This window comes from Taeniopygia guttata, chromosome 3 (genome assembly GCF_048771995.1).
Source record: "Taeniopygia guttata chromosome 3, bTaeGut7.mat, whole genome shotgun sequence".
NCBI classification, from domain to species: Eukaryota; Metazoa; Chordata; class Aves; order Passeriformes; family Estrildidae; genus Taeniopygia; species Taeniopygia guttata.
In genome coordinates this window covers 45,520,633-45,543,175 of record NC_133027.1, presented here as the reverse complement: position 1 = coordinate 45,543,175, position 22,543 = coordinate 45,520,633, and the positions used below count along the sequence as shown (strand labels likewise).

The window sequence follows — 22,543 nt, the reverse complement described above, 5'->3', positions numbered from 1 at the left end:
CTTGCTAATAAATGTATCCTTCGTTGGAGTGATTCAGCGGAGGAGTTACAATGCTGGTAGTTCCCGCTTTTAAGGGCTCATTTTAACAGCTGTCTATCAACAACAATAATAAAAGGAGCAGTCAAAGCTAAAATCAACAAACTATTATCTGTTAGGATTATTCATGGAATATGACACTGTAGACATACCAAAAGTCCCAAATGCTAAATTTAGAAGAGCGACATAAGTGGAAGAACAAAATTTTAGAGAACTGCTTCTAAAGAAAGCGCCAAAAATCTGTAATGGTGAGGATTTTTTATTTTAAGAGGCACTCTTTGTATTGTTCAGTTCGGAGGAAACAGCACGTGACTAGGAAAGTACTGAGCTATTTATGGGGCAGGAGATTTATCTGAGATTTTTTCCAGTTATTTCTCAGTTGACTTACATGTCTTTGTATTGCTTTTGAATTAAAAAAAAAAATTAGTGTGAAATAACAAAGGAAAAGTTTATTTATCTGTTACATTCACGGCACTGCACAGAGCACACGAGTTCTACCTCCACATTTACTTGCCACTTGCACAGTGTGTATTTGCCTTGTAACTTCTATCGGATACATCCTCCATGCTGCACACCTCATCATGCTTCATGGCAGTATCGGCCCTCATGTCCTTATTTTATAATAAACACCTTCTATAAACATCTTTAGACTGAACTTCTTTTACTGTGGAGGAAAAAAAAAACCAACAGTAAAGCAATTACATTATAAATAGAGCACTTGGCTTTGTACCTTTATTAACAGCAAAACCAATCTATTTATTAGGAACGGCAGCACTGGCCAAGTTCATTGTTTAAGTAAAACATTTCACGCAAAACTGCCAAGTTCCAAAGGTGTGTTATATATAGCCAAAATACATAACTGCTAGAACTGGCTATAGGTTTCAAAACCAGAGTTCATTCTCCCACTTTTTTTTTTTTTTAATTATTTTTTAATCTTTAGGAAACGGTTTGGTTTTCTACAAGCTGTTAGTCGAAAGGGCACGTATGATTTGGCAGACTAATGTAACGTCTTACGTGCTCCTGTCAATTTCAGGGAAGATAAAATCTACAAGGGTACTTAATTAAACAAGAATACGATGTCTGTTTTATAAATCACTGCTGCCATCTGCCCCGCAAACGCGGAGCATGGAAGCGGTCTTGTGTTTAACCAGCGTGGGAAAAAGCCTGGATCTCAATTATACCAACTTACTGAAATAACTTTTTTTTTACAAGCACAGGCTTAAGCCTAACGCGGCACCAAACCCCGGCGTTTCCTACTTGGCGCTGTGCACAGAAACCCGCGTTAAGGTCACATAAAGGCGGGCGGGCAGCGCTCCCACGGGCGCTGCCAGCTCCGGGCAGCGCCGGGGGCCGGAGCCTGCCGGGCCGGGCAGGGGCTGCGTGCGGATGTCACAGCCCGTGCGCGCGAGGAGCGCTCGGCGCGTCCCCCGGCTCCGCCCGCAGCGCTGCCCCGGGCTGACCCGCGGGCACGCCGGCGTGGGGACGGATTTACGGGATCGGTGCGGCTGCGGCCGGGGTCTTGGGAACTGCCGGTCGGTCTCTCCGCCGGCCCGGCCGGAGCCCAGCTCCGCCTGGAGATGACCGGGATCCCCCCAGTTTTGTGGCAGCCCGGCGGTGGCGGTGACGGGACACGAGCGGCGGGTGGGTGTTGGGAAGGCGCGCGGGGCGATGCGGGACCGTGTGCCCGCGCGGCCACGTGCTCGCCGACACCTGCCGTGGGCACGCGGCTGCCCCCGCCGCCTCCCCCGCGCGCGCACGTGCGCGGCCCGCCGCCTGACTCTGCGGGGCGCGCGGGCGCCGCGTCCACGCGAGACCGCGCGGAGCGGCCCGGCCGCGCAAAGGCCGGGAGGGCGGTGGGGCGGGGGAGGGGGCGCGCGTTTTCCGTGCGGCGGTGGCGGCCGGCAGTGAGCGCGCCCCGTCCCCGCCGGTCCCCGGCCCCGTCACGCGGGGCCGTGTCCCCGAGCGACGGCGGCCCCATGTGCGAGCGCGGGGTCCCGGGCAGGGCGTGTCGCGGGGCGGGCGCGTGGCACCCCCGGCGGCGGAGCCTCTGCCCGCGCGGCACCGAGTGGGCGGCGGGGCGCGCGCGGCGCGGGGGCGCGCGGGGTCTCCAGTGGGAACCGCGCGCGTTCCCAGTGGCAGCGCCGGGGAGGGCGGGGGGTGGGGAGCCAGGGGACGGGGGAGGAGCGGGCCGCTCTCCCCCCCACCCCCGCTCCCTCCCTCCCCTGCCCCTGCCCCGGGGCGGCGGGTGGCGCTGGCCGCGGCGGGTCGGGGCTCGGTGTCCTTGTGCGGAAATGACACACGGTCCCGTCACGTCACGCGAGAGCGCAGCGCGCGGACCCTCGCACACAAAGAGCGGGGGGGAAGCGCGGGCTCCAGCGGCGGCCGCTCCAGCCGCCCCCGCCGCCCCGGGGCTCCCGTGGCCCCGCGCGGAGCAGAGGTAAGTCTCGCTGCCGCCGCTGGTGGGGACGGGCGCCGTTCCACGCACCCCACGGCGGGCGGGGAGCGCCGCCCCGGCGGGTGGGGGAAGAACGGGGAGGGGGGGGCCGAGCGGGGGAAGCGCGGGGCCGGCCCCTCCTCCGGCCGCCCGCGGGCCGGGGCCGCGCCGCCGGGGCCGCGCGGGCGGGGGGCTCTTTGTTCGCCGGGCAGGGTGCTGCGGCGGCGGCGCGGGTCGCGCGCGCCCGGCCCGGGTGCCTCCATCCGCGGGGCTGGGGGAGGGGGACAGCAGGGAGCCGGGTGGGGGGGGCAGTGGAACGGTCACGCCGCCGTCACCTCCACCCTCACCTTAACCCCTTCCCCCTCCTCCCCCACGCGCCGGCCACATAGATCCGCCCGGGCAGGGTTCGGACCGGAAGCACCAACCGCCGCCTCCGCCTCGGGCTCGTGGGTCTGACCGCGGAAGCGGCCGCGGCCGCGCCGCGTGCGGGGCGCGCGGGGCGTCCCCCGCCGCAGCGCCGCCCCCGGGCGGGGCCTCGCGCCGCCGCCGCCGCGCGCGCCGCTCCCACGTGGCGGCCGCTCCGCCGCCCCTCGGGAGGCGCGGGGGGAGCCCCGGCCGCGCCCGGCACCGCCCCGGGGCTCCGCGGGGCCACGCGTGCCCGGGAGCCGGGGCCGGGTCAGGGTCCCGCCCGTCCTATCGGACGCGGCGGGAGGAGCGGCGGGCGGGTGGTTGCGCTGGAATTCGTGTCGGTCGTTGCTGGGTCGCGCTCCGAGGGGCCCGGTGAAGGGCACCGCGGGGTAACGGGCCGCCCCTGCCCCGAGCGTGTCCCGCCAGGTCACCCGCGCCTTCCCCTGCCCCGATCGCTGCCCGCTGCCTCCGCCCAGATCACGCTCACTGCCCCTGCCCCGAGCACCGCCCGCTTCCCCCTGGTCGCCCGCTGCCTCTACCCTACTTTTCCCTGCGGTGTGTCCACACAGCCCTTTGTAAATAGAAGGGAACAAGCTCTGAACCAGCAGAATGCGGGCCGGCCGCAGGCCAACAGCCATGTGACGGCTCCCACATAGCGTTGACGCAGTCCCAGAGTTTTTTTGGGTTGAAGTGTGAGTAGGGTTTGTCTCTGCCGCCTATAAACACAGTGTATGCCTGACCCATGGGGCAGAGACATCTAAGCAGGGAAAGAGAAACCTTTTCCCCGTTTCCAGCTTTAATGATTTACATCTCGTAAAACAAATAATTACCCATGTGTACTCCTACATTTTCTTCTTATCTCCTGCTAAATCAAACTCAGCATTGGACAAACTGAATTTTTATCTTCACAAAGTATTTTCGTAGTTTAGGTAAGTTCAGTGGATAAAAATAAACAGAAGTTGAATGCAATTTGGAGGGAGAATTTAGGCTGCCCAAAGTTCAGATGGAACAGTATTTTAAAATAAAAGCAGAGTGAGAGGAGAGAGAGGAAAGCAAAATGTTTTTAATAGACTAATGGAAAACACGTGGTCAAAGAAAAGACAAATTCATGCATTACTGCTGGAAATAAACCAGGTTAGTGTTTTGCTGATCCTTGCAAGATTAAATTGCCGTTTGGTAAAAGTACAGAGGACAGATTGAGAAAACTGAGAAGAGTGATTTTGGTTTGTTGATTTCTTTATTGTTTGGGGTTTTAAAATTTTTTTAAATTTAATTTGCATATTTAACTTAATTAAAACAAAATATGGAAGACCCAAATGAAGAACATGCCCTCTTACTCCTACTGGAAAAATACCCTTGTTGCAGGCTGGCTTCAGTGGAGATTTGAAGCTTCATGTCCTGCTCCAGAGGGCAGCAAAAGAGATTTTCAAAATGTGAAAGCGTAAGGATTTTTATTGTCCATAAGAGTAGTGCTTCCAACAACATCTGCTGGTTTCTTAAAATCTTTTTCTTTGTAGTTTTAGAACTTGCTGTTCATGTATTTATAATCAGAATGCTTGTAATGTTGGAATACTGTTTTCTACAGTACTCTACAATACTTAATATTACACGTGTCAGCACTGGTTATCAAGAACAAATTTTATTGAGAAGTATCACTGCAGCATCCTACTACCTGAAAATGAATAGACTAGAATAGTAAGTATTTGCTTTTAGTATTTAATATACTGTCTACTTGCATTTTGCTCTTTCCTCAGTTAAATGAGGCAACATTCAGATCTCGGTTTCTTTTAGATGGGAGATCAGTTTCAAATAACTTACCTGGGTTTTGCTTGGTAGCATTTTTTTTATTAAGGTGATTTCAGGTATTGTACTTCTTCAACCCTCTGCTTCAAAATTTATAAGGCCTTGTCAAAATTACATAAAATTTGTAGTCAAATCGCTGGCCCATAGACCTGAACAAAAGGCAAACATTGCCTCTAAGAAATACATTTTCCAGCTCAGTCTTGGGGTGGTATTTATGTATAATTTAGTTGAATTGAATTTGAGTTGCATTGTTTTTTTACAAATCAGAGGAATAAAATCAACCCTGAGGATAATTGCAATATTGAAATTATTGAACCCAGTGCTACAGCTAGGAAAAAAAAAAGATGCAGATTACTTGGCACCCAAAGCAGAATGCAGAACGCGCAGTTCTCTAGGTTTGCTTCTCAGCCCAGCAGGGGAGCTTTCCAAGAGACAGTCTGGAGAGCAGCACGCACCCTGAACAGGAGGCAGCTCCTGGGCATCCTGAGCAGAGGGCACACGCCTCCAGTCCTTTTTGACTCTGGGACATAAGGGCTGGGTGCTGAGAATTGTTATTTCCTCTCATTATTTCCAACTGGTCTATAGGAATCACAAGCGACAGAGTTCCACACTGTTGCCAGGCACTTAGAGCAGCCCTCTTACTCACCTGCTTTGTGGAATGGGACTGCTTCCACCTACCCACACCAGCTTTCAAGCCTCCGGGCTTCCCATGGGAAGCTTTGGTTACTTTCTGTGGTTCACCCAGTGCATGATAGGATATACAGGCAGGGTCCAAGACAGGGAGCAGGACAGACGCTTGAGTGTTCACTGAGATTAATTGATCATTCATTGTCAATTGCTGAGAATGAATATCTATACAGTGCTTTTGATTGGCTCTGGGTAAATCATACTCTAGTTATGTAGTTTAATACCATTGCAATTTTGTGATAAAGTCCTGTTGCAGGATATTTGTAAGAGGAGGTGCTAATTTTGGTTGTTAAACAGCAGTTCAATGTACACATCTTGTAAAATTTAGCTAGTGTCATCTCCTTAAAAGATCGGCTTTTTTTTTTTTTGTCTTCCTCATTTATTTAATTTTTTTAGGGTATCTATGCTGTAAGAGGGGTGTTGTATCTTTCACTGCATGCTGAAAGCTAAGGAAACTGAGCAGTTTATTCTGCATATGTTATCAAACACATATTTAATATTACTAGCAAACATGTATGTCTTAACATTTGCCCAAAATATAGAAGAACAGTTGACCTCTTCAGAAATAGCACTCAAGAACACTTTTCATTATGACCTGAGTTTTATATATGAAACAATGTACCACCATGAGGCTTTAAAGGGAATAAACTTAATACACAATGTCTCAATCCCTGTGTTTTTAATAACATTCTTGTAGTCAATAATGAAGAATTAGGGACATTCCTGCCAACCTACCATGAAGAAGCTAAAATACTTAGGATGATGTGCATCCAAGAAGCAGCTTCTACACTTGTACCATGAATTAGTGAATTGAACAATATAATGTTATGCGAGGAGTTAAATTCTAAACAGCAAGCTTCTATAAAACTGATAATCATCATTGTTGTTGTTATTATTTAGTATCTTTTTAAGGTAGTGATTAATTTTCATTTATGATTACCGTTAACAAGTGTGATAAAATCCAAGTTGCTTTTCACATGCAGTATGTGTACAGTTTTATAGTTTCCTGTGTGGTTTTCACACTATTTTTTTTCATTTGTCAGAACTTAGTACATTAGATATGGGAGTTCAAAGAGTACAGAGTTACTTTAGCTACAAACAGGACAGCAGCATTTTTTTCTGATGGAATTTTTTCATTCCCTTTTTAAGTCAGGATGTGAAAATGATCTGTCATTTTCTTTAAGAATTATTGCAAAGGCTGAGGACTGCCTTCATCTTGCACTATTAGCAGGATCTTTTCTCCTTGCCTTGTGCTTTTATAATGGTCAAAATCATAAGAGGGGTCGGTAAAGCATCCTTCAAGGCAAACACATGAGTAATTCTTAGGCGGTAAACAGGAGAAGGAGAATGCACATTATGGGAAGATTTAACTTATTAATCAGTTAGGATTCAGTTTTGTTTTGTGTATCAATAACTAGGTACACATTTATGCTACTTTTAAGTAGCAATATGCATTATATTAGATGATATGAGACTGAAATACATTCTGAGTAATACATTCCGAGTTGCAATTTCTTCCCTTACTCATAAAATCTGTTGTACCCCAGTGCTTTAAATCCTTAAGGCTTCAGTGCATATTTTGGGTACGTGCATTTTGGTAGATGGTTCGCATCTTCTGTTCTACGAGCAAAAGCAGCATCAGGGTAGTTGTTAACACTAAATGCACAGAGAAACATTCCAAAACCTTGTTTTTAAGATGTTCTTCCATACTTTGGAACTCCCAGCACTGCCCTGTGCATTGAGCTTCTCTGTTAACCATGGGTAATACCATCTCAATGTGGAATGTCATTGCCAAAATGATACAACAGTGCAGTTAAGTGTCATGACCTGGTACATTTTTGGAATAGGGGCAGATGTTTAAGTGAGAGTAATCGACACAGGGAGTGTTAAGTCCCTTCATTGAAGGGGCTATTTTGTTCATTGCCTAGTCTGATGAGAAGAGAGAGCAGGATCTGTGGGAAGGGAATTTGTCGCACAGACAAGGTATGCCAGGACTCCCCTTCTTTCCCTGCTCCCTTGGATCTGGCTGCTGACATAACTGTAGGTGTTTGGTTTGTTTTGGAATCTTTCTTCCAGGGGATTCACCAGAAAACAGGATGCAGTGCAGCATCTGTCTGTATACCAGCAAAAGAAAGCTGCCAAAGCTGGTTGCTCTGCCAGTCACTACTTCACAGTGGGCTCCCAGCTTCAGTACAGTGTTCACTCTTTCCTAGAACTTGCTAACATCTGTCCTCTAGATAGCATTGAGTAATTATTAGGCTGAGGATGATAAGTATATTTATCTTGCATTTTGAAAAAAATACATATAAGATTGTAATATGTTTTGTATACTCAACATGAGAAGGAGCAACTGTTGGATGTTTGCTTTACTGTACGTATTTCTTACTCAATTGCTTTTTGTGGTATTTTGCTCCAAGATCTTTTAGACTTTTTTTTTTTTTAACTCCAGCTATGCTTATTCTCACACTCTGGGCTAGAATGCTACCTCAAAACAGACCTTGACACTGCTACCTCTTTTAAAGAGGAAGTAATTATTATTCGTAAGTACTGATTCACAGCAAACAATATTTTAACGAATATGTTAACTCTTTAGTGGAATTGAAACAATCAACAAAATTGTTGTTAATCATACATATATAGGTATGCTTGCACAGACACGCTCAGAAACAGATACAGAAGCAGAAACAGATACAGGCTTTCCACCTTTCCATAAATCCTAATTTCCTGTGGAAGTGATGATGCAGTTGCTCTATTGATGCCTCTTTGTTGGCTTGCTAGTCACTCGTGGGTCCACTGTGACCCGAGTTTGAAGCGAGATAGTGGAATAAATAAGGTATCATTAAATAGTTGAACCAAGCCAGTGGCTTGCTGGTATGAGGAGATTTTAATTCCTCCTTTCTAGCCCAAACATTGTGCATACTCCTGAGCTGGGCCCTTTACCTCTATGAGTTACAAGGAAGGTGACCCAGGAAAAAAAGAATTGCGTTGTTTTCTGACCGTTTATCAAGATGGAAGGTCAAGGTGGGCACCCATGCTTGACCAAGGGAGCAGGTGGGGCTGCAAGGCAGGAAATCAAAGGGACAATTGAATCCTGTCTCTCAACAGAAGCTGTTATATGTTTGATGTGCTTCATTTTCTCATACCAGAATTCTTACAAATCTCACAAAGACAGGAAACTAGATAAGGAAAGAGATTCTTACTAGGGCTTCCAAAAATGAAAAAAAGTTGGAGTTGGTGCTTTTTTTGGTGCCAGATAGCTCAGGTATGGAGCACAGTCTTCATAGGCTTCATTGGTTCTGACACTGATTTTGACTATTCACGTTTAATTGTATTCTGGCAGTTTTCAGATTAAACAACCCCAAAAGTTAACACTGTATTTCAAACTTGTGAAACAATGTTTTGACTCAGTGTTATTTGACCTGGATTCAGGGTAGCTTTGGCCTTCCTAATACTGTTTCCTTCAGAAAGTTAACTGTTGCTTTGCTTTATTTTTCACTTTTTTCCAGTCTTAAAAAGTGGCTCTTCGGATACTCATTTGTCTTCTCCTTTCAGTTTGATTTTTTTCTCTGATAGGAATTCTTCTAAAGCATTCTTCCTATTTGAATGGTAGTAGTAACAGGAAAGAAAATATAATTCCATATATTACCTCCTACATATTTTGTGTTGTTTCATCCGCTGCCACCTTTTAATCTTCTCTTCTGGCTTTATGGTTAACATTTTTTACTGTTTTGCTCTGATGAAGCAGTCTAGGATTATATGAAAAATCATTTTGATCTCCATTTTAGAGTATTCTGTAGTGGTATTGATAGATTTGCTTATTGTCACCTCAAGCCCTCATGAAAAGACTGTGTGTTACACTCCCTGAGCACTGGCACGAGTTGGTCTTGTACCCCAGCCCTCAGAGCCACGCCCAGTGCAGCATGGAAAAGTGCAAGGAAGATCCAGGCAGTAACTATCAATGTATATGGGATATCAGGGCAAAATATGAACCATTAGTACAATGGGATTTTCTTAAAGTCCAGGAGAGCTTTTTGATAGTGCTGTGAGAAGACTGCTGTAGGATTTTTCACAACGAGCTGTAGTGGCTTTGTCTAAATCTGTACATACTGTTGAGTTAATAAGACCTGGTATTAACCCATATCTGGGTTTATCAGGTGGTTTAGAAGTTGGTGTGGGCCACTTAGTTTCACACTATTATGTCTAGAGAGTTTGCAGAGGTTTAAGTGACATGATTATGGTACTGTTAAGCTGGTATAATTGATATATGAATCAATTCCTAAATGCAAGTCCTGAAATAGGGAATAATGGTGAGTTAAAGGAGAAGGTATCTCAGGGGTTTGTAGTAGCTCTACATCCAATTGGGAGAGACTTATTTTTATACATGATGATGAAGACAATCTCATTGTATCCCCTTGAGGATGCCCTTTACAAGGCTGTATATAGGGGCCATGTGGAAGATCGGCACATCAAAGAGTATCTTGGCTTCAAGGGTGGTCCAGTATAAGCTGATTTTATAAATCTGTGTGTCTTTTGTTTGGGTGCCACCCATTGTAAATCATACAAAATCTAATCCAGAATGGAACCTCATAGTTACTATTGCAGCCATCAAGTTGCCTACAAATTGAAATTTGTATCTACACAGCATTCAAGTGTTTGCAGAGTTTTTAACAGCATTTTGAGATGTAAAAAAAAAAAAAAAAAAAATATATATATATATATATAGTATTCAGCATTATCCAGGAGAGAGGTACAGACTGTTTTTCCCTCCACAACAGATTCTCTGGCTTTCCCTCCCCATCTCTCTTATTAATTTCATTGTAATTCCCACTCCTGGGCTGTATGTACACTTTTGATTGACTGGTTTTATTGACTTGCACTTGTAAAGCAATAATATTCTGGCGCCAGATAAGCATAATATGCAGCATGTAGAGGAGCATGAGCAGAGCGTGACAGTTTGCCAGTCACCCGCTCACCAGTTGAGAGTGTCAGTTTGCAGCTGCATGCCCTGTGAGGGTCAGTGATATCTGACTAACTTGTTTGCTTTGTAGATCGCCAAAGATTTAGAATATCTTTTAGGAACACATCCAGAGATTGATATTTGCCCCCAAGGAACTTGGGAAATTAGTTTTCAAGTAAACAGAAGTATGAGTTTTTCATGTGAGAAGTAACGAAGTAACACTAAAATCATGCTAGCGTAATACATAAATTTGCTTTTCCCTACAAAAACAAAATTATTTAGAGACTGACAGAGAAAAAAGATTTAGTGTAGATCTATATGCATTATTCTGCTGGAATTGATGCAATTTATATCAAAAGATCAAAGATTTTAAAATAAAAACTCTACTCCAGCATGTATGATTTATGATGAGTTTTCTTTCTGTGATGATTTTGTGTCAACCACAAGGACAATATGAAAACATTTGACTGTAATAATAGAGATTTTGTACAGGGTGAAGACTTTATTACAGTTAACTTCCATTTATATACTGCCAAGACACTACAGAGAAGGTTAGAATGACTTTTACTTTTCTCTATACCAGAAAAAGACATAGAGTTTTAAATAGTTCTCTACCTGCTGTATGTTGTCAACAATATAGTTTACATGTTGATGGGTCTATAGATAGCCATAAAGGTTACTGAAAATAGCTGGTTATTACAAACATACAGACTGGAAAGACTGTCATATGTGGGCTGTTAACTCAATACTTCTAGATAAAAAGGAGGAGATGTAGACTATTCCCTGATTCTGGAAGATGCTGATATTTACTTTTGTGTTTTTGTTTTGTTCTTTAGTGAGATAGAAGATGAATTCAGCTGAAATCACTGATGATGATGAAGGTAAAATATTATACTTTATATAATTTTTGACCAGGCAAAAATACTTGTTGATTTAAAGCATTTGTCACCTAATAAAGAATGCAGTTGGATCAAGCCAAATTACACTAGTGGTTTTTTTAAAGTTATCTGAAATAGGGCATTATCTTTGTTAGTCATTATTATTTCTGCTCTACATCCTTCCTCCCTTCCAAAAAAATCTTCTTCCTGTAACATTATTTGTTTATGTTTTAGATTCTTCTTTGGAGAAGAAACTGTAATTTACTGGAAAACTGAATGATTTGACTTTGAGGTGGCCCTAATATACACTTATTATAGAAGTATTAAAAAATAATGAAGTTCTTCAAAACATGTTTTCATAAAAAGAAACAAACCTCAGAACATTACAGTAAGAATGTCATAGTTTTCTGGAAAGGGTGCTATATCTTTCTAACTGTTCTCTTTTTTCAGTAAAAATTCCTAAAAAAAATGTGAAAGTAGAAACAGAAAATGAAGATGAAGCTCTAGACTGCTCAGTAACTTCCAGATCTGCTGAGAAGCACTCACTGGATGGCGCAGTGACTTGCCTACAGGATTCCAACAAACGGAAACAGAACTCCTTTGGCTGTGATGGGTCAGGAGGCCAGCAGGATGCCTTACCCAGCGTGAAGAAGAGACGCTTTACACAAGAGGTGACTTCTCTGTACACGGCTGTGATTTTTTGGTTCATATTTCCTAGGCTAAATTCTCTGCTGCTATAAGTAGAATGCAAGTATTTTAACTAAATTTGCATTGGTAATGAGTTTGTTGCAAATGTGTCTAATCTAAAGCCAGTTTACACATGGCTGAGTATTCTCTAAATAACATGGAAGTGATCATATTTATGAAATACAGTTAATAGTTATAGGTTAATAAATTTACGTGAATTGTATTTTTGTTGTACAGCAGATGACAAAGGAAGGGGCAGTGATTTGGAGTAACTGAGCATGACTCTGATTACAGTCACTCTCATGTCACACAGTCCTTCAGCTTGATCCTGAGTGGTAGGATCAGGGCTGTAATTCTTTCTTCTGCAACAAAGATTTAATATCAGTGAGACCCGTATAAATTAGTGTATTATTTGAAGGATAAAAATGCAGGGATGCAGAAGACTTCAGCCATATCAAGAGTGGAATGTATTACAGCATCTGGTGTGGCATCCCAGCTTGGGACAATCCAGATGTTTCTTTAGCCAGTGAAGGAGATGCCCAGTCTTTTCCATTATCCTGATCTTGTGTTTCGCCTCTCTAGCAATGTCGGATTTTAATTAATCTCTGCTGAAATTGTGCTGGTTTCTTTTTGTCCTTGTTCTTTTCAGTAGGGAGAGCAATGATCATCTGTTCCTAGAAAAATCTTCTTCTGCATGTGGGAAAATTCGTGTGATATTGTCCACTCTCAGTCCTTCCTTTCCAAGATTAAAATTCTCTTTTTTTCAAGCTCTTCTTCAGGAGTCACCTTATATTTTTGTTGTTCCATTTGAGAGTCCAGAAAGACTAATGTCCGGTGTTGGATAGTCTCATCTCTCCTGCCGCTCTCTAGAGCACTATAATGACCTCCTGTTTTTCACACTCAGCACTTTATTAAAATAACCTAGATTCAAATTCATCCTCTTTTGAATAACTTCAGGCTCTGGGTTATATTTAGTTTGTGACCTATCCTAATGCACATATCCTTTTCTGCTCTTCTGCTACCTAGCCATGTTGCATTTGCACATTTCGTGTTTTCTTTATAGCCATAATTCTCTGTGATTCTTTTTCTTGACTATCATCTCCCTGACTTCTTACGGCTGTTTTTTTCCCCTGAATGCCTGTGGTAGGTAGGTTTTAATCTTATTACACGGTTTCTTTCTTTTCCTTTCTCTTTTTCTTTTTACAATTGTTTTCCTTACATTCAGATTCTTGAAAGAGCTTTGTAATGGTCTCTGAACTGTGATTGCTTTGAGTTTGCCTGTTTGCCATTAATAAATTTTAAAGTTTAATTTGAAATTAATTGCAACTTTGGATTCATAATAGCAGAAGTTGACCTAGTAATAATGATGAAAATTCATTCTTGTCTGACCCCAATGAATCAGCATGTTTAGTTAAATAACCAACCAGAAACAGTCCTCAATCCTAACAGCATTTTTTAAGTTAATTACTTCTCTAATACCAATATTTTGTTTCAATTGATGATTTAATTAACTATTTCTATTTAAACAATGGAAAAATATTAATTATTCTAAAGAATGTTGTGCTTGTAGTATATTTTTACTGCACGTCATATAGGCATCTATCTGTGATATAAACAGAGCTGTACTTCTTTTGAGCTGGTAATTATATTACTAAATTACTTTTTATCTGAAGACTTCCCCTTTTTTTGAAATTTTGAATGCCACTTCATAATCAGGAATTAATTTCCCCTGATTTTCTTTAAAAAAAACAATGCGTAGAAGATGGTAAGTTTAAAAAAGTTATGTGCGGGACCTTTCCATATTCTTATGTGTCTAAAAGAATCTATGTTTCTTGCTCCTATATTTATTTATTCTTTACTCCTGGGCTTGAATATTATGCATTGTATTCTTACAGATATTTAGACTTTGTTTATTAAGCATAGCAAAGGTCATAAATGGACTCGAGCATTGAGCAGAACAATAACTAAGCAACTTTTAAAACTTGGCTTAGGATTCCAAGAGAGTATGTGAGAGACTATTTCACAATTTCTTGTATTGGTCGATGTTTTGCAAAATACTGCGCTTTGCAAATGTTCATAAAATGTTTAGAACATAAAAACTTGCTGTGCAACTGTAGTATAAAAAGCAGCACTATCTTACATACATTGAGTCTCATAGAACAATATCTTTGCTTCTTTTTTGATAGTACTTTAGAACTGATAATCTTAAATGGGTGCAGTATTACCTGAAATTCGTGGATTTTTAAAGATCAGCGTTACAGAAAATGAATTCGTTAAATTGGAGAATTTACAAAAGCCATGTATTTATGGTGTGGATAGTTCTGTTCCCAGATGGAAACTACAGACAAGATAATTAAAAGCAAAAGAAAATAAAATGAGAATGCATCTGAACGAAAATATCCTTAAATATTTTTAAGCCTCAAATGTTTTGTCTTGTCACCTGCTAGGAGAACACTGACTGTGTGTTTCTGAAATGCAAATATTCTGAAATGCAAATCCATCCTGCAGCCAGATCCAGCCACTGAGAGCTGCATTAGTGAAGGAAGAAGGTCAGCTGCTGTTGTAATGAAGATCTGCTGTAGTTCTTAGCATGAGCGCCAGAGCACCATGTCCAAAACCGAGACTGCAAACTTTAATGATCTTACTGTCAAAAGAATGAATTAATGTTCTTTAATACACATTCTAGTATTGATTTGGCCTGACTCTGTGTGTGAGGTGCACATCAATAGAAGTTACCCTCATATTGCCAAGTTTTATTATATAATTAATTAGGGAAAATAAACAGCAGGAAGTCAAATGAGAACTGACAGATACCTGGTGGCCCATGGCAAGCTATTTAGCAGCAGGGTGTTTTAGTAGTAGAGAAGGAATTGAGATAGTCATATGCTGTTTCTGAAGGAATATTTGGTATATTCTCAGTTAACAGGAGTGTTAATGAAAGAGGGACTTAGGTGGTAGGTCTCATTGATTGTGTAAGAAGTGTTTTGTTCTTTAAATCTAAAATAGTAAAAAGCTTTGTAATTCAGTTTGTGTGCCTGACCGGAGAGCAGTATTGTGCACATCATCAGGGGGGATTTTCATGGCGTGCTTTCAGGTGATGTCTGTGTGGCAGAGCTCTGCTACCATCTGGAACTACCTCTGTTTCTTCACTGACAAGTATAGGTGGTGTATGACAACATCAGTCCCAGCTTAGGAGCCTGCAGTTCAGTGGGGGCAACGTGGACTTCAGTCTGCTCGCAGTTCAGTCGCTGTTCTGGCTTTGTTATGAGTGGGACTGGAGTGGGACAGTCTTCAAACTGGGACCTGGAAACCAGGTGTCCTAGGCACCCTGGCAGCCAAGGATTCTGCACACTGAAATGCGTTGCCTAGGCATTATGTTTTCGTTTGATCATCCCTCCACACAACTTTGGATGTGCAAACGCAAGGTTTTGTATGTAGGGTAATGTTTTGTGAGTGAGAGCAGGACTTGGAAACAGCTTTGGTTCAATTGAATGCTGATTTCTAAACTTGGAGTGGAAATCAGCTTGTTCTTTCTGAGTCTCCTTTGAGTATGCATTGCATTAGAAATTAAAAAATAATTAGATTCAATTTGTCACTGCAGTAAGCAGATACCAAGTATGAATACACACAGGGACCACATTGATTTCGTGAGTTACAGTTCTGTTTCTCAAGAAAGAAACCTTAATTCAAGTTCCTCACTGGAATTTCAAATTTCTTGTGGCTCTCATCTCAGACCTGAAGTCTGTGTTTCCTTTATTTTAATACATGAATGCAAATTCTGTAGTGTTTTATCTAATTAATGTTCTACAGAAGAAGGTAAGAAAATTGTTTCAGTATAGAAACATTTACAAATCTGGGAGTGTTTTCTCATGTTTGAATTCTTTATGTTGGATTTTGATTCTGTTGTATCTGCTTAACTTTTAAGAATTATTTGCAATATCCACGTGTTTGCAAAAGAAAAAACCCCAAATCATCCAAGCCCTGCATATCTACTGTGAGATGATGAAAATGCTTGAGCGCATTAAGTCCTTAAGAATTCATTACTGGTTTTATATAATTTATAAATTATATAAATTTATATAGTTTAAATAATTAAGAAAGTTAGAAATCCACAAGTCTAAACTTCCTTGCCTTTCAGAAATAAAGAAATATTCTGTTAGACTTCCTTTTTAAAAAGATATTGTACCAAGGTACTTTCCATTTTTTTATTATTTAAATAGAATATCTTTTAAAAATTAAGTAATTTCTAGGATTTATTTAGTAGTTCTCCACCATTATAAAGATATTTTTTTAAAACCTATGTATAAACTTTTCACATCTGAAAAAAATAGAATAATCTTTTTTTTTTTTTATAGCTTTTGTGACATTTTTAAAAGCTATCCTAAAGAGAGTGCTGGAATGTTAAATGCAGTTGTTGGAGGCAATGGCAAGGTCACAGGACTAGGAGTCAGAAAATCTAGATGCTATTCTTGGCTCTGTTGCTGACTTGTTGCCACCCAAATTCTTGACAGCCCAAGATCCTCATATGCAAGGTGAAGCCTAATGATACTTAATTTGGGGGAGTAATTAGAGCTCTGTGGGTAGAGAGTACTAAGAATTATTATTGCATTTCTATTCCATGGAGAAAGCCATGAGCCAAAAAAAGGGAAACAGAAAGGAAACCTAAATAATACTTTACTGTAATTTTATTTTTCCTAGTGAACTTAATAATTTTTATTATTTAACACAGCAAGTCCTCTGGAGAAAATTTGATTTTGCATATTTATGTAACAATGCTTGCTTAAGGAGCACGTATTTATAGCAAGTATCTTTAAGGCAGTCTTACTAATACAGTATTTATTCATTTGAAGGGCTCCCTTTCAAACATGAGGAACAGAGATGCTGGCTCACCCACTCAGGTAAATGCAGAGCAGCTAAACAAGAACAAGAATTCTAATGTAACATGGCTCTGTGAAGAAGAATCCTTCAGTGACATAATCACTCCATCTTATAAAAAACCTCTCTATGGCATCTCGCACAAAATCACAGAGAAGAAGAACCCACCAGGAGCAGAGCAGTTTGCTTCTTACGAGTTGTTTGAAAAAATCAACCCTAGCAGTCCCTCGCAAATTCGGACTTTGAACGACCAACGCAAAAGAGACTCGGCCACAGCCATTGCAGTAGCAGCAGCCGCAGCAGATTCAGAATCAAATATATATTCTTTGATACAGAAAATGTTTTACACGCTGAACACCCTCAACACCAATATGACTCAGCTTCACAGTAAAGTTGACCTGCTGTCTCTGGAGGTTAGCAGAATTAAAAAGCAAGTCAGTCCAGCAGAGTCCGTTGCTGACTTCAAGCCTCCCCCGGAGTACCAGCTGACTTCTACAGAACTGAAGCAAATCATGGATCAAAGCACATCGGGCGGGGACCTGGCTTGCCGGTTGCTCGTGCAGCTCTTCCCAGAGCTCTTCAGTGACGATGAGTTCGGCAGAAGCTGCAGTGCTTGTGGCTTTCTCAACAAAAGGAAACTTGAATCTCTTCATCTGCAGCTTATTCGTAACTACGTGGAAGTTTGTTACCCTTCTGTGAAGAATACAGCTGTGTGGCAGTTGGAGTGTTTGCCTCAAGTCAATGATTTTTTCAATAGATTTTGGGCTCAAAGGGAAATGGAAAACAGTCAGCAGAATGTGCAATCATCCAGTTTTTATGAGACTGAGCAGGTCGAGTCCTCTCATTTTATGGAGGATAAAGAGCAGGAAGAAGCTTTGTCCTTGGACAGGAGTAATGTCATTGCCTCAGATTACATGCTGGATGCTCAGGATCTCAATGAATTTTTAGATGAAGCTTCTTCACCAGGAGAGTTTTCTGTTTTTTTGTTACACAGACTTTTTCCAGAACTCTTTGACCACAGAAAATTAGCTGAAAGGTACAGCTGCTTTGGAGACTCTGGAAAACAACTGCTGGATCCTCATCGGCTTCAAATAATCCGTAGGTACACTGAAATTTACTTTCCAGATGTGCAAGAAGAAGAAGCCTGGTTGCAGCAGTGTGTTCAGCGAATAAATGATGAGCTTGAAAGTACGTATATGGATGGAAGTGAATGTGACCAGATGAGAGATGACTGTTACGATTCTTCTAGTTTACCAGATGATGTATCAATCATAAAAGTGGAAGACAGTTTTGAATATGAAAAGCCTGGCAGACGGTCAAAAAAAATTTGGCTTGTACCCATAGATTTTGACAAACTTGACTTTCCCCCTCCTGATTTTGATGTCCCTGTCCCGGATTACCTGTTGAACAAAGAACAGATTAAAAGCATATATGAAAGCAGTCTTTCCATAGGCAACTTTGCTTCCCGATTGCTTGTTCTCTTATTTCCTGAACTATTTACTCATGAAAACTTACGGAAGCAATACAACTGTAGCGGATCCTTAGGCAAGAAACAGCTTGACCCCACTAGAATTAAATTAATTCGACATTATGTGCAGATACTGTACCCCAGAGCAAAGAATGACAGAGTGTGGACATTGGAGTTTGTTGGGAAGCTTGATGAGAGGTGTCGACGAAGAGACACGGAGCAAAGGCGCTCGTACCAACAACAACGGAAAATCCACATGCCAGGGCCCGACAGGAGGGAATTTCTCACCTATGCAATAAACCCTGAGAGATTTCGGGAAGAATTTGAAGGGCCACCGCTGCCACCGGAAAGAAGTAGCAAGGATTTTTGCAAGATACCACTCGATGAACTTGTTGTTCCTAATCCAGACTTCCCTGTGCCTTCTCTGTATTTGCTGTCTGATAAGGAGATAAGAGAGATAGTGCAGCAGAGCCTGTCAGTCGGCAACTTTGCTGCCAGGCTTCTCGTAAGGCTCTTTCCTGAACTCTTTACTCCGGAGAATCTGAGACTGCAGTACAACCATTCAGGTGCTTGTAATAAAAAACAGCTTGATCCCATCAGACTGAGACTGATCCGTCATTATGTGGAGGCAGTTTACCCTGTGGAGAAAATGGAAGAAGTTTGGCATTATGAATGTATACCGAGCATCGATGAAAGGTGCCGGCGTCCTAACAGAAAAAAGTGTGATATACTGAAAAAAGCTAAGAAAGCAAAAAAAGTGACAGGCTCTTTAAACTGCTAAGACTTTGACCACTAAATTATTGTCAAGAGTATGCTTTGGTTTAGACTGAAGGGCCTGTTGGGAGTTGAAGGTTCTCAGCACCTGGGACAGTAAGGCACTAAATTTGTTGTGTTTCAGTGTGCGTGTTGCATTTCTGTTGGCACCGCAGCAGTGGGAAGTGGCTGACTACATTTGTACATGGGTAAAGACCATCAGTGACAGCTACCAATGACTCGCTAAGAGCATGATATTCACTGGTGCAAATACATGTATTGAAACTGTTGCTCCACTCCCCATTTCTGCATCTTCCTTTTCTATCACTTTCTAATAATAAAACAAATTTTTTTATGGTTGTGCTCTTCAAGAGCAGTTTGTCATTATACCATTATAAACAGTATTTTTAATTAATTTGGATTTTGAAATGTGTAGACTAAGCTTAATTTAAATTTGAAAGTGCCATTTTCATTGGAAATCGTTGGAATATTAGACTTTGCATCTACAGTAACTTCAGCTTCACACTTGTTTTGTTCTTCATGATATTGAGGTACTGGAAGTTATGATGTGTCCGTCCAAGAGTGGGTCAGAATGGTGTCATTTGCATTTTTGACTGTTACATTGGTTTTATTTCTAAAATCAAGAATTTCTATTGAAGAATTGAGACATGAGTATAGACACTGTGTGAAAGGGGTTTTTTTTGGTTTTGGTTTTTTTTTTTTTTTTTGTTTTGGTTTGGTTTTTTTTTTTGTATTGACACCACAAGCTTGATAATGCCCCTATGAGTTCTGTTATTGTTTTGTCCAGTGTAACTGCTGGAGTGACTGAGGGTTGCTCGTCTTGGGTAAAGCCAGCAAAACAGACCCAAGCCTATGCCCACAGAATGTCTTCCCATCATTTGCTTGCCACCCTGTTTGTAAAATAGCAGAAGCAACAGCAGCATTAAAAAGACCTGAAACAAAAACGTAAAAAAAAAATTTAGACCTTACTTTCTATCAAAATCATGTCCAAAGATTTCCAGTGTTGCTATTGAATTGCATATATAAAAAGTATGCGCAAAGATTGGTTTTTGTGGTGAATCCAGCGTTTCAGGGTCCCAGCATATGAGCTGTGGTAATGTATCTTTCCATGAATGCAGTAGCATCTGGATATTTTGGGTGTAGGGATACAGAATTCTCTCACTTTGCCAAATTGTTTTAGTGTAATTAGTAGCTATTCGGAGACATAACTGTGTATGTATAACTTAGGTTCATATGGTCAAGTTTGCATCATTAGTATGTTCGAGTGTAACAAAGACCATCCAGAACACAATATGGATTAGCTGTATGACTTGTCACTGGAGAGTGCTGCTTTAAAACTAGTTTACTCTTTCTTTTTTAAAAAAATCTAATATTGATAGAAATGGTGAGAAAGAGTCAATTTTGGATTCTTAATACAGTAAAGACAGTGGTTGCCTATAGAGCATCACTGGAACACCTTGGAGCAATTGTTGATGTTCTCTGTGGTCTTTTTCTGTTGTTTACTTAGATGGGTCATAGCAAATTTTAAGTCAGTTCCAGTGTAATTTTCTATTTTAGCATTTGTAAGGAAGTACAAAATATTTCATATTTTTACTTCAGATTTTTAGAATTTATTGTTCTTAGAGTTATATTGATCCCTTTAAAAGGAAAACAAAATGGTTTTTCCTGATGGCAAGAACCAATAAATGTATTGTGTTAAACTGGGAGTAAATAATAGTTAGTAGCATTTGCTCATTTTGCCCATATGCTAGAAACATTCTCAGAGAATGTATGAAAAAAGTCATGAATGTACTAAACAACACATTGATACTGTTTATATCCATTTAATGTTTCTTGTTGGTTTAAGTAATAGCAGACCATACTCAAAATGGATATCAGAGCAAATATGGCTATAATAAATCAAAATCATTTTACCAAAGATAAAGAACTGATACCACAATGTCTGCATCTGTTCATTTTAGTGCACAAATTTATCAAATTGAATGTATCAGAAACCAAGACTCTCTTGTCATTGTATGCTACCTAGAAATTCTGTGAAATTTCTTTTTACATGCACTTTTATGGGATATATAAAATAACAGAAGATCTTAATGGCTGTTTAATTTGTGGTTGCAAATGGCTGGCCAAAAGGTAAGAAATACTATTTTATTTTCTTATCTTAATGTCATACGTTTCACCACTTAGTGATGTCAAAGCTCCCAGAAGAATTCAATATATATTGAACTTTTTTACAAGGGATTGATGCTACTAGCTAGCATGCAAGTTTGAGATGTACTGGCTTTTACTGTAGATATTGATATTAAGTCAAAAAATCAGTAAATTGATATAATCTAAAAAGTAGTGAAAAAACCAATTTGACAACTTTGCCCATAAAAATGAAAATTTTTGAAACTGGGTGTAAAAATATTTTTGTTGTGGTTTTTTTTCTCCTCTTATTGCTGTGTACATTCCTTTTGTCCAAATCTTCACAAACCTTTCATAATTCATTTGATTGTATAACTGGTATCAAGGAAATACAGACGTACAAATAGTGGCATAGTTCACTAACAAAAGCTCTTGCAGTGCATTTGAAGTACAGCCACTTCATCCAGTTGGTCAGTCTTGTAAATATATTAAAGGTATATTATTTTCATACAAGATGAATGTTGTCTGGTGATTGTTCAGGTACAAGCAGGATTATTTTCCTATAAAGTCTCTTACTGTGTGGTCTGAAATAACCTAGATAGTTGGACAAATACATAAAGGAAAACACCTCAGTTTGCTGCAGCCATTTAAAAAGATTTTTCCGTCTTTCAGACTTCTGTTTAAAGGAATAAACTTAAAATTTTGGTAGTGAAACTGTGATAGGAGGATTGCTAGATACTGACATGTTGGGCACACTGACTTCCTATGGATAAGCATTACTTTCTACCTACCCGGTTAAGGTGGGTATCAAGTGTCTCTACTTCTTAGAGTGTAACTATATCAGCTTTCAATAAGTATTGAATAGCCCATTTTAAGCTTTCTAAAAGAAACAGTGTAGTATTTATTTATTTTTGCATATTATGCATTTTCTACAACTTAAGGATTTCCTTAGAAGTTCTGTAAAAAATATAAAATGGCACATAAAAGAGAGGTGACACATACATCAGTTTAGTGTCTGTTAAGTGTATTCAGGTGACAGAATCAACAACAAATGTGTTGGCAAATGAGAAAAAGCTTTACTTGAAATCATTTAGTTATGCTGATGCAGTACAGCAAACAGTGTTTCATGTTCTAAAAAATGTTTGTGACTTTTTAAATTATCTTAAAGTGCATATAATTTATTTCTAGGTACATTTTTAAAAATCTGTCATTTGTCTCTTTTCAGTTATTGTTTGATATTTATGTCATAGCAGTGAGAAACAGAATTGTGTGCTCAATGCTCTACAAAGGCACACCAGGTCTAGTTTCATGCTGGAAGGGGCTAAGATGAATTCTACATCCCCAAGAAGCCCAGAAGATAATGTACAGGTTTTACTTATGATTTATTTTCATTCAGATTTCATTTTGCTGAT

General features: G+C 41.0%; 2 protein-coding genes across 5 annotated transcripts; one reads left to right on the top strand and one right to left on the bottom strand.

Annotated features, from left to right (window-relative positions):
- Positions 1-468: 468 nt before the first annotated feature.
- Positions 469-3,516, bottom strand: LOC140683523 (uncharacterized). Its single transcript, XM_072926119.1, has 2 exons — positions 2,818-3,516; positions 469-700 (listed from the first exon to the last, which is right to left on the bottom strand). Exons 1-2 carry the CDS (start codon positions 3,514-3,516, stop codon positions 698-700), a joined length of 702 nt encoding a protein of 233 aa, XP_072782220.1. The 3' UTR covers positions 469-697.
- BEND3 (BEN domain containing 3) lies at positions 1,537-21,644 on the top strand. Of its 4 annotated transcripts, none has more exons than XM_072926749.1 (5): positions 1,973-2,473; positions 11,162-11,206; positions 11,654-11,874; positions 16,246-16,422; positions 16,741-21,644. In XM_072926749.1, exon 5 carries the CDS (start codon positions 16,756-16,758, stop codon positions 19,012-19,014), a length of 2,259 nt encoding a protein of 752 aa, XP_072782850.1. In that variant the 5' UTR covers positions 1,973-2,473; positions 11,162-11,206; positions 11,654-11,874; positions 16,246-16,422; positions 16,741-16,755; the 3' UTR covers positions 19,015-21,644. The 4 variants fall into 4 exon arrangements, with proteins under 4 accessions (XP_030123539.3, XP_072782850.1, XP_072782849.1 ...); XM_072926748.1 differs by lacking the exon at positions 16,246-16,422 and adding an exon at positions 4,464-4,573; XM_030267679.4 differs by lacking the exons at positions 1,973-2,473; positions 16,246-16,422 and adding an exon at positions 1,537-1,677.
- The last annotated feature ends 899 nt before the right edge of the window (positions 21,645-22,543 follow it).